This window comes from Sceloporus occidentalis, unplaced genomic scaffold (assembly GCF_023333645.1).
Source record: "Sceloporus occidentalis isolate IW3139 unplaced genomic scaffold, rSceOcc1.0.p SCAF_237, whole genome shotgun sequence".
NCBI classification, from domain to species: Eukaryota; Metazoa; Chordata; class Lepidosauria; order Squamata; family Phrynosomatidae; genus Sceloporus; species Sceloporus occidentalis.
In genome coordinates, this window is record NW_028317217.1 from 604,106 (window position 1) to 616,590 (window position 12,485).

Here is a 12,485-nt window from a genome sequence, read left to right on the forward strand (position 1 = left end):
GTGTAGTTTAAGGGAAACCCTTTTATAATTCACTGGATGGAGGCAGCGAGATTTAAGGAATTTAAGGGTCTGCTGGACTAAGAGCCATAATGTCTAAATGGCTAATTAACAATTTGTAATCCACTCTGATAGCCTTTTGGCTGAAGAGAGGGCTATATTATTATTATTATTATTATTATTATTATTATTATTATTATTCCAGGGCCGCGGTTTGGCTGCTTGGACCACCGGAGATCATCACAGTGAGTCAGTTGGAAAAGCCCATCTCACTCCAGAAAATAAAGCTACTTGAGGAGTTTGCACTCTACGTCTTTCTGTAATAATAGCTACAAAACTGATAATAGCATTTGGGACATTTAGTCTTTTAAAAACAAATATGCCAGATTTAAATGCTGCTTTAAAAGCTCTTTCCATCTGCCAGCTTTGTGCTGGTTTTGGGGGGAAATGAGAAAGTGTTGGGAGGGAGGGACTGCCAACAGAATTAGGAGATGCATTGCAGGCTATGGACAGTTTGCTGCCAAGTGAAGTCCAAACGACATGGCAGCAATAGTCCAGTTTGAGAGCGCTTTAACTGCCCTGGCCCAGTGCTAGGGAATCCTGGGAAATGGAGTTTATTATCGCACCAGAGCCCTCTGACAGAGAAGGCTTAATGTTTCACAAAGCTACATTTCCCAGAATTCCCTAGCACTGAGCCAGGGCAGTTAAAGTGGTGCCAGTCCTGCAGCTGGACTGGCCTCCCTGAGCGGTCAAGACCTGAGCTGGGTTGTGGACGATGGACACTGTTAATATTAATAGTAATATCTTTCACTATTGATTGTAATTAAGGAGGGGATCAGGTTCCTCCTTTCAATAGCATCAGGGAAATGTTTGGGTGTTGTTAAGGTTTGGAAATCCTCTTTTGTGACTTTTTGTGTTCTCACAGCCATCGGGTGCAATCAGGAAAACTTTTCTGTGTTGTCCTGTTTGGACAATCCTGCTTGGGGTCCCTTCTGACTTTGGGGCCCTTTCATCCTCCATTTTGGGTTCCCTGAATACCCCAAATTGACAGCTGACAAGTGATGAGGTAGAGGCGGTCATTTTGTGTTCCGGCAGCCATTTTGTGCAGCTTGTGACTGTTGGGAATAATGTTCAGGAACCTTCTCTGAGGCCTCAGTTGAACAGAGGCCTCTCTTTCTCTCCTGAGGCTCCAGAGTCAGGAGGAGGCCAGGCTCCTTGGGCCAAAAGGAATGCACTGTGTCCCTTTGTGCCTCTGGCGAGTCTGGCCCTCCATTTTGGGCCAAGGAAGGAAGGAAGGAAGGAAGGGGTCTGTGGGGGTCTGAGGAAGGGGAGGCAGGTACTCAGGGCCAGTGGGGAGGCTGTGCTTTGGGGGTTGGGAGAGAGAGGTGGGGAAAGAGACCCTCCCTTTGGGCCCTAGCTGGGGAGGGTCCCACTGGTCCTTGCCTCCCCCTTTGGGAAAGGAGACCCCCTCAGCCCCCTGGACTATTTACTACCAGGAGCTACTATGTCTGTGACTCAAGGGAGTTTCCTATGTGTCACCTTCTTCCCTCCATGGCCATTGGAACTGACCTTTTCCCCATTGCCTTCCCTCCCCAAAATGAGCATAATCCAGGATGCAATCTTCCCTCATAAACCTATACAGAAGAAGCAATGGAAATCCAGAACAAACTTAGATATCTAAAACAAAGGAGTTTTGAACAAACTAACAAGCCAGAAAGATAGCTTGCCAATAAAATAAGAAAGTTAAAATAACAAAACATAATTATGGAAATAAAAAAAGATTCGACATTAACATCTGGACAAAATAAAATTAAGACCTTCCAGGAATTTGATGCTTAACTGTATAAAGGATCTCAAACATCTAGAGCCAAAATAGAGGAGTTTTTGGAAAAAGCTAATTTAATGCCACTTTCAGACCAACAAAGAAATATATTAAATGGACCGATCACAACAGCAGAAATCATGGAAGTAATAAGAAAAAGTTAAAAAAGGGGAAACACCAGGACTGATGGCTTCACCGCCAGTTATTATAAAGTATTTCAGGATCAGTTGTTAACAACACTCAAATTAACGATAAATGCCATCAAAGAAAACCATTATCCTGAAACATGGAAACAAGCTAATATAACTTTGCTGTTAAAAGACAATAGAGATGAAATTGAGGCAAAGAGCTATAAGCTAATTTCCTTATTAAATATGGATTGTAAATTATTTTCTATGATTTTGGCCAATAGACTCAAAAAGTTCTTACACACTGGATCCATAAGGACCAATTGGGATTTCTCCCTCACAGAAAATTCGGTGATAACATAGGAAACATCATAAATATAACTGAATATTTTGAAAGGCACAATTGAAAATACTTTGTACTTATCTTTGGTGATTTAGAAAAGGCCTTCGATAACATAGGATGGGATATGTTATTTGAGACACTTGAAAAAATGGAAATAGGAGCTTCTTATTTAAGATGGATAAAGGCAATGTATAAAGATCAAAGAGCCAAACTAATCGTTAACTATAAAAAACAGAGGAATTTGAGATTTCTAAAGGTAAATGGCAAGCTTTCCCACTATCACCCCTTTTGTTCATTCTGCTCCTTGAAGCACTGAATAATAGGATAAGATTAGAAAATAAGATCAATGGAATAAAAATAAATAAAACTGATTTTAAAATGAGAGTCTTCCCAGGCGACATTTGTATTCCCTGGAGAACCCAGAAAAGAGCACAAGGCAATTGATGGATGTAATAGTGGGATTGCAATATGATTCAGGACTAAAAGTAAACAGAGACAAAACAACAATAATAACAAAAATATGGAGAAAAGGAAGAACAAATGCAGGAAGAAATTAGTGGATTTAAAGTAGGAAAGAAAGTTAAATATCTAGGAATAAATGTAACAAATAAAAACTCAGATCCATTTCACAATAACTATGAGACACATGGAAGAAAATCAGAAAAGACCTAGAAAAATGGGGGAAATTACACTTATCGCTATTAGGAAAAATATCACTGATCCAAATAAGTTTCCTTCATGAAAGACTGTTTCTGTTCCAAGCGAAACCCATCATCCAGAATGAAAAACCCTTGAATCTGTGGCAAAAAGAAATATCAAATTTTATTTGGAATTAAAAAAGAGCCAGGATAAAAACGAAAATACTTTGTGATGACAAAAGTAGAAGAGGACTTTATTATGCTGCTTGTTGTTTAGTTTGGATTAGAGAATGGTTTGTGTTAGAGAATGAACAATTGTTATGTCTGGAGGGTGAACATTTAAGATTTGGGTGGAATGGATACCTAATTTACGGTAAAGAGAAAGTTCATAAAGAAAGCTCAAATCATTTCCTAAGAAAAGCTCTATTGAAGATCTGGGGAAAAAGAAGTGTAGAATATGTCCAAAAATACCTTTATGGTGTTTGCCGCATGAGGCTCTTTTTGGGAAGAAAGGTATCCAGAAAACTAAATGGTTAAGATAAAAGGATGTACTGAAAGAATCACAAGGAAAACTAGAGATCAAAACACAAGAAGAACTTGAAGAATCTGGCCTAGATAGTCACTGGTATCTTTATCATCAAATGAGGGAGAAGTTTAAAATAGATGTGGAATACAAAATGAAAAATGGGAATTGTGGAAGCCATGCTCCATGTTCATTCCATGCCTGATGAGAGTGTTGGGTGCGAGGCATTGGAGAATCATCCAGCTGTGTTTCTCTAGCCAGAAGCCAAAGGAAGGCATTCTCCTCTGAGGGCCACTGGGGAGGTCAGGAGGTTTCAGCAGATGATGCGCTCATTTCACATCTAGCTACAGGGACATAGCCAGGGTGCTCTCCAATTCCCCATCCCCTGACCCCCCTCCACTCTCACAAGGCATGGAGTGTCAGGACCATGGTGAACAGGTCTGAGGAAATGACAGGCATGTGGCCACTAGGTGGAGCTGTTGTGGAAGTCATTGACAGCTCTAGTGGCAGTTAGATGTATCAGCATTTAAACAGTGCATCATTGGAATGTTGATGCGACTGTCAACTGTCATTCTCAACTGTCACTGAGGAAGAGTCAGACAGTGTGTGCCTCAGAGTGGGTTGTTACTGGTGTGGATGGTGGAGGGTGTCGATGTATATAGTGTTGTACACGCTGGAACTTCTTATATGAATAAAAGCCTCATGTGAGAGAAGATTACAGTGTCTCTTTGCTCATTGAGAAAGCGACAGGTGTTTCTTCAGCTCACAAGCTACTGACTACAGTCAAGGTGGAGAAACTAGCGCCATACGTTAACGTGTTGCCTCACATGGTGTGCAACATAGCAACGTCAAAAGCGTTTTAACATGGACTATCTGTTGTATAGGGGAGCTGCAGTGAATCTATGCTAGGTCCATGGGGCTTTGTTTGGTGAAGAGGGAGGAAGGGGATGCCCACCTCTGCATTGGCCCAAAGGCATATGTCACCTGCGTATCTCACTAGCAGCACTCTGTTCTCTGTGTCTTTGAGTGATGCAGGGTTTCTTGACAAATCAAGCCTAACCCTAGTCTTTTTTCTCAGGAACTTCATCTCGGCCTCCTTGTACACAGCTTTGGGGCATATTTTGTAGGAAGAGACCCAAGTGCAAGGCTACCAGGACCCCCACCCCCTTCCCACCTAATGGCCAACACAGAGGCCAAGCACAGGGAGTTGAAGAGAAAGAGGCTATCCAAGTACAACTCTTTGGTGAGTCGCCATCCTGACTATTAATTTCATTTGTGTCACTGCTGGGCCAACTCATGAAAGCAAGTGGCAAACATATTGTCCCAGTTTGGCAGAGAGTCCTGGTTAATCCTTTGTCACCCCACTTTTTCAGGGACTTTCGAAAAGGATTCAATACAAACTGATCTCAAAGGCAGTAGCTTTTTGCTTGCTAACAAAATTTAAAGTTTATTTCTTGGACTGAATTGTGAAGTGATGAAATGATATTTGGATGCACCATGTGCTTTCCTCCCCTTTTGCTCAGTCACTCTCTGGATGAGGGCTATTTCCTATTTCAGGTGACCTTTGCGGATGTGGCGGTCTATTTCACTGAGGATGAATGGAATCTGTTGACGAAGAAGCAGAGACTTATGTACAATTATGTAATGATTGACAATTATGAGAATGTGGCTTCTGTAGGTAAGGAACCTGAATCCATGGCTCTTTCTATAAAGACTACGATCCCTTTCATACTATATTATCATTTTGCTTTGGTTCCACTAGAATTATAGTATCATAGAGTTGGAACAGACCACAAGGGCCATCCAGTTCAACCCCCTTCTGCCATGCAGGAATACACATTCAAATCACCCCCAAGAGATGGCCATCCAGCCTCTCTTTAAAGACATCCAAAGAAGAGGACTCCACCAAACTCTAAGGGAGTATATTCCACTGTCAAAGAGCTCTTACTGTCATGAAGTTCCTCCTAATGTTTAGGTGGAACCCCTTTCCCTGCGGCTTGCATCTATTGTGGTGTCGCCTTTTCTCTGTAGCAGCAAAAAGCAACCTTGCGCAAAATGACACCCTTTCAAATACTTAAAAATGAATATCATATTTACTCTTTATCTACTTTTCTCCAGGATAAACATAACCAGCTCTCTAAGCTGCTCCTCATAGAGCTTGATGGCTTCCATACCCTTCACCACTTTGGTTGCCCTCCTTTGGACATGCTCCAATTTGTCAACATCCTTTTTGAATTGTCGGGCCTAGAAACGGACACATTATTAATCCAAGGGAGGCCTGACCAAAGCAGAATAGAGTGGCATTATTACTTCCCTTGTTCTAGAAACTATTCTTGTATTGCTGCAGCCTAGAATCACATGGGCCTTTTTAGCTGCTGCATCACACTGTTGGCGCATGTTCAACTTGCGGTCTACTTGGAATCCTAGAGCCCTTTCAAGCATAGTTTAATTGTGATAGCAACAGCTTGTAGAATATTTGAATCTGTAGTTCAGAGAGGCACTATTGTTCTCCAGTTTCTAAGGATTCTAATTATTCCATCCTAAACTGCCAGTTCTAGGATTTTGTGGAAAGAAGCCATGGAGATTAATGCTTTTCACACCCAAATGGTACTCAGCACATCCCTGAGCAAGTTTCCTACCTTTTTTGGCCCCTATTCCATCCTTTTAATGCTCTGGAGAGTCTTCTTGGGGGAAAGAACTCTCTTGGGCCTGCAGTGGCTCAGGGGGAGCCCAACAGTGGCAAAATGGCGTCCACTTCCCCAAAGGGATGTTTTGCGATGTTGAGTGGCAAAATATTATTTCATCTCCCCCCCCCCCCCCCCCCCGGAAATACAATGTGGGGTTGCCCCTGAGATCTCCTCCAAACCACATCAGTAGTCCATGCCTGTCTTATAAATGTTTTAAGGCTGTTTTAAGGCTGCTCCCTGGCACTTGACCCTCACCAAAATTGGAGTCCGGGTCCAGCCCCCTTTCTCTGCCTTTGCCAATGAGTTATTTGTATATTGATTATCCCACCTTTCTCAACAAATGGGCCTAAAAGTGTCCCTTTTATGCATCACACTCTGTGGGTATATGTCTGTGATAAAAAGACAGATGGAAACTGAAAAAGTGAAAGGCAGGGAAGAAATGCTGAAAGTGAGATGTTGATGGGCAAGAAAGAAGGTTAGAGAGCAGAGGGAGAAAGTGAAGGGGATCAGGCCTCTGGGAGCCAGGAGGGGAAGGCAGGAGCCAAGCCAGGATTGCCTAGCTCTTTGCAGAAAGGGACCCCTGGGAAGGGCCAGGAGAGGGGCCTTGGGGATTGGGAGGCAGTTCTGACAGATTTTCAGAACTGGTTTCAGTGAACTAATGAGAACCGGCTCAGGTCCTTGTTTTCAGACATATAAAGTGGTTTTATTTAGCAATTATGAGTAATATTTAGGAAGGAAGGAAAGGAGGACACAGTTAGAGAAAAAGCACTTTTATTTTCCATCCTGAGCTTGCCTAGCTGCATTTTTGGTTCCAGAGGCCCTTTGTTACCCAAAATGCTGGAGTCTGGGGAGGACACTTGGAAGTGCTATACTTTGGGGGGGGGGGGGGGGATTTGGTACTTAGCCCTAAGAAGAGACATAATTTTGTTCAGGCAACAGTGACCTCGGAGGTCAGCCCAACTATACCAGGCACGCAATCTCACATAACTCCAGAGGCATTTCTAATGGGTTTTTATGTTTTATTTAGGGAAAAAGCAAAATACATGCACGCACGCGCGTACACACACACACACACAAGCATTCATACATACACACAAGAGGTAAGTAACAAGGGTGGGATTGGTGAATAATGTAAAGCTGTACTAATGGTAATACATTTCCTAGAATGTTCTTGATTCCAATTCCTCAGAGTCCTGAAAGGGAATGGAAAGTAGGTTTGTTGAGTATATTGAGGAGCTTAGCCATGTAAACCAACAGAGTGTCTGTCTACAACGGGACTGACGCCAAAGAACAGTAAATATCGGGGCAGACATTTATACTGAAATTGTTGCTTACGGACAGAGACTAAGGGTTCAAAATGGTTTAAATCACTTTAGTATGTTTCCTGGGTGGGAAAAGAATGGTCTGAATCCAAATTGAATGCAATGGACGCTTGAAGCAAATACCTCAGACAAAAGGGATTAGCACACCGGCTCTCAGGTCCTTCTTGGCTCTGAATTCCAGTCCTGTTCATAAGCCAATGTACAGCGCGATCTGAAAGCAACACTTCCAGATGCAGCTCAACAATAACATAGCAGAGTATGGAAACAAATATCCAGATATAGGTTTTGGCAGTGCACTGATTACTGTCCACACTTAAAAGTATCTCACAGACACAGTTGATTTTACCCAAGTCCTTGGAAGTTCTCTATCCTGAGTTGCAAAATAATACAAATATTTGCAAGCTCTCTGACTTCCATCAATTTCACAATCTCTTGTACACACAACTCCAATCCAGTCTACATCAATCCGCATGTGAGCTGTATACTGTATTGGTTGTGAGTCATCTGCTGGTGCCAAACAGCATGAAGTGACCTCTGCAGTTAGATTGCATCATGCTTTGGGCTCTGACTCAGTACTCTATGGCATTCTCACAGGAAATGATGCCAACTGTCAATCAAAGTATTTTTGCACATTTTTAATGGAATATTTTTTGAACAGCCCTTTGACTATCTGTTTCGACTGATTCCCTTAAGGCAGTTCTACTACAATCTCTTCTTTGCTCCTGTCAGTAGGGATACAATTGTTCCATGGATTTCGGGTCATCTGCAATAGTGTCATGCTTGGGTCACTCTCAGCAACTTTATTAATTTAATATCAAATAGGGAGGGTTCAACAAGGGCTAAAAATTGGGGTAACACCCTCCTCTCTTAATTCTGATATTCATTCTTGACTGTGATTGTCCTTCTTTACAGAAGAACTTGTGAGTCATGAGAGAGTCCACACAAGAAAGAAGTCACATAAATGCCAGCATTGTAAGAAAGGTTTTTCTTCAAAGTCACACCTAGTGAGACATCAGAGTGTCCACACAGGAGAGAAGCCATACAAATGCCAGCATTGTAAGAAAGGTTTTTCTTCAAAGTCACACCTAGTGATACATCAGAGAGTCCACACAGGAGAGAAGCCATACAAATGCCAGCATTGTAAGAAAGGTTTTTCTTCAAAGTCACACCTAGTGATACATCAGAGAGTCCACACAGGAGAGAAGCCATACAAATGCCAGCATTGTAAGAAAGGTTTTTCTTCAAAGTCACACCTAGTGAGACATCAGAGAGTCCACACAGGAGAGAAGCCATACAAATGCCAGCATTGTAAGAAAGGTTTTTCTTCAAAGTCACACCTAGTGAGACATCAGAGAGTCCACACAGGAGAGAACCCATACAAATGCCAGCATTGTAAGAAAGGTTTTTCTTCAAAGTCAGACCTAGTGAGACATCAGAGAGTCCACACAGGAGAGAAGCCATACAAATGCCAGCGTTGTCGGAAAAGGTATGCCTACAAATCAGTCCTTGTCATGCATCAGAGAATCCACACAGGAGCAAAGCCATACAAATGCCAGCATTGTGGGAAATGTTTTTTGTCAAAGTCAAACCTAGTGATACATCAGAGAGTCCACACAGGAGAGAAGCCATACAATTGCCAGCATTGTGGGAAAAGGTATGCCTACAAATCAGTCCTTGTCATGCATCAGAGAATCCACACAGGAGCAAAGCCATACAAATGCCAGCATTGTGGGAAATGTTTTTCTCGGAAGTCCCACCTAGTGAGACATCAGAGAGTCCACACAGGAGAGAAGCCATACAAATGCCAGCATTGTGGGAAATGTTTTTTGTCAAACTCACACCTAGTGAGACATCAGAGAGTCCACACAGGAGAGAAGCCATACAAATGCCAGCGTTGTGGGAAATGTTTTTCTACGAAGTCATACCTAGTGACACATCAGAGAGTCCATACAGGAGAAAAGCCACTCAAATCTCAGCAGTAAACTGACATTGTTTTTGTCAATAAGAAATACAAAAAGTATATTTTCAATCCAATGGTGAAAAGAAAAGGCCCTTCTGATTTTGTGTGTTACGTTAGTCTGTCTATATATCTGTTTCTGTTTTAAAGTTATAGTTTGTTAAGTTTAATTGCTATTAAGATAGATAATTGCTTCAGGTTATAAACTTGGCTGGGGATTATGGGTCATGGTGTAGGTCAGCTAGATGGGGGTGCTGGGATTTTTTTTACAGCTGGCTAGAATAGTTATGGGAATGATAGCTTTTGGAAAGTGTGGGATGTTGTCTGAAGAAAGGTGGGGGCAGGTATTAACAGAAAGAGGCTAGTTTCTGGGAATGGCAAAGGGGTCTTGTTCCCTTTGGGGCATAGACTTTGCGCCTGTGCAGGTGGGGGCTAGGTTTGGTAGAAGGTGGAGGTTTAGGTGTTGGGGTTTCAATATATTCTTTGTCTTGGGGAGGACAGTTCTGGTTTAAACACTGAATTTCTGGTTATGTGTTCTCAATAAATTTATTTGTTGTTTCAAAGTGTTGGACTCTTTGATGCACAGAAGTTCTGAATTTGCACAAAATATACTTTATTCTCTCATCAGCCCTCAGCTCCATTCCCAGCCATAAGAAGAACAGAGGCAAACACACACAAACACATACCAAAGAGACAGATAGAGCTCTATGTACAAAGCAGAGCCTTCCTTCCTTCCCTTTCCCTCCTGAGTCCAGCTCCTCCTTGGGCTCCATTCTGGCATCCTCCAAGTCTCCTCAAAGGAAGGAAGGAAGGAAGGAAGGAAGGAAGGAAGGGTGCACTCCTTCCCTTTCCGCAAAGGCTCCCAACGGAATAAGCCTCAGCAGCAGCAGCAGCAAGGCCCTGGCGATCCCTGCGCATGCTCAGGAGGGGCCTTTGGGGCATGTGCACATGCTCAGTCTCAGGCCCTGAAGCCATTGCTGCCCTCACAGTCTGTTCAGAGGGAGGAAGAGATGGAAGTGGGGGAGAGAAATGTATGAGAAAAAGGGGGCAGGGGGCACTTGAGGAGAGGCACAGCCATGGAGGGAGGGGGCGGGGTCCTTTAGATGTAAAAAGGGCTTTGAGGAGCCCCTCCCTCCTGGAAAGTGGGGCAGAGACCCTCCCTCCCTTCCTCTTCATTTGGGGGGAGATAAGGGCTCGCAAGCCCCCCTCTTTGGTCTTCCAGTGGGGGCACCCTCTTCATCTCTGGGAAGACTTTCGAAAAGACTTTCGTGACAAATAAAAAGCATCAGATAGCATAGGCTTCAACAGCATTGGAAACAACAGCTTTCTGGGGGTAAGGGGTTTCCCTGGGGAAGGGGCTCTGTCTGTGGGGGAGAGAAGAGCCCAGATTTAGGCCAAAGCCAAGAGCAGGGAGACGGAGGGAGCTCAAAGCCCCTTCTGGGGAGATGGATACCCCCCTGGCAACTAGGCTTAGAGGCCCACAGGATCTGAATTAGCCCCCCAACACACACACACATCCTTATCATCGAGTATATACAGGTTAACACCTTGGGAAACTCAAACTGCACCCCACAGAATGTTTGCTTATTCATCTGGATTTACCAAGATATGTATCATTTCCATGTCAAGTATGGATGATAAGGAATATGCCACACCCCCCACACCACCGGGGAAGGAGCTGGGAGAGCTGGTGGAGGACTACTTCTGCTGCTGCTCCCCCCCCCATGTCACCGGGGAAGAAGCTTCCCAGAGCCGCGGAGGACTGTCTTGCCGCTGCGGCTCCGTTTTTCCCAGGGGGGAGGGGTCAGTGAGAGAGGCCCCTCCTGAAAAGCCGGCTCCCCGGCCTCCTGAGGGACGCTGCCACACACCCCACGCCACCGGGTGGAACTTTTTTTTCCCCCCTGCTATTTGTATGGGGGTGTTTTCATGTATTCTTAATGGTTTTATAGCATATGATGTTTGTACAGGGGGGTTGTAATTTGTGATCTATGATGTTTTAACTGTTGTATTATTGTTGTAATTTGTGATCTATGATGTTTTAACTGTTGTATTATTGTTGTTCACCGCTATGATCCTTGGAATAGCGGTATATAAATAAACCATATTATTATTATTATTATTCCTTACCCTTCACAACAACCCTGCAAAGATCAGTGATTCTCCTCTGGGAACATGCAGAAAGGACATGGAAGCCATTGTTAGTTCTTTGCCTGTAAGTCCCCTTCCTTGAAGGGATGGAGATTAAAGGAAGGAAAGAAGGAAAGTGCCAAGGGAAGAGATGGCATAAAGGGGGCATCTGGATAGGAATCCCTCAGCAGCCATTTTGGGAAAGAGGGCTCTGCCTCTGGACAGAGAGACGGAGAATGTGCTCATTTGGGGAAATGTTAGGGTCCTTCTATTGGGCCACATTCTCCTCTGCCCTGGAGCCTTCTTTTGAAGCCCCATAGACAGGGAAGATCTAGACCATGCCCTCCCCAGGAAAGGAAGATGGCATAAGAGATGGCAAAGAGCTAAATTATCAATGGAGAAAGATCCCAAGAATGTATGGTAAATAAGGGCACAAGGCAAGGATGCCTGATATCACCGCTCTTATTCTTAGAAGTGATGGAAAATTTGATTTCCTCTGTTAAAGGTAATCCAAATATAAAAGGGATCAACAGGAAATGAAACCAAGATAAGAGCGTTTGCGGATGACGTGGTAACAATTTTGGAGGACCCAAATCGGGGCAGAGAACCGCTGCTACAGGAGCTAAACAAATTCGGCAAATTCACAGGACTGAAAATCAATAAAGACAAGACAGTGTTGATAACTAGAAATATGACTGGAGAAGAGGTAGAGGAATGAAAGAGGAAACCGGGCTTCCAAGTAGGAAAGAAACTGAGGCGCTTAGGAATTAGGGTTTATAAAGACAATAATTATTTAGGGGTATGGAAAGACATAAGGGAAAATTTAAGGAGATGGAGCTGGTTAAATCTTTCACTACTAGGAAGAATTGCCGTAATCAAAATGGCAGTTCTACAGAAAATTATGTTTCTGCTACAAAATTTGCCAATAGAGATTAAGGATA

General features: G+C 43.3%; 1 protein-coding gene across 1 annotated transcript; it reads left to right on the forward strand.

Moving 5' to 3' along the window:
• Positions 1-4,628: 4,628 nt before the first annotated feature.
• LOC149276486 (uncharacterized) lies at positions 4,629-9,442 on the forward strand. The gene is made up of 2 exons (XM_089503598.1): positions 4,629-4,694; positions 8,456-9,442. Exons 1-2 carry the CDS (start codon positions 4,629-4,631, stop codon positions 9,440-9,442), a joined length of 1,053 nt encoding a protein of 350 aa, XP_089359724.1.
• Positions 9,443-12,485: the final 3,043 nt, after the last annotated feature.

Coding starts and splice junctions, on each gene's coding strand:
- LOC149276486 (XM_089503598.1), top strand. CDS start 4,629: ATGGCCAACACAGAGGCCAAGCACAGGGAGTTGAAGAGAAAGAGGCTA. Junction 4,695..8,455: donor TATCCAAGTACAACTCTTTG/GTGAGTCGCCAT, acceptor TTTTCTTCAAAG/TCACACCTAGTGAGACATCA.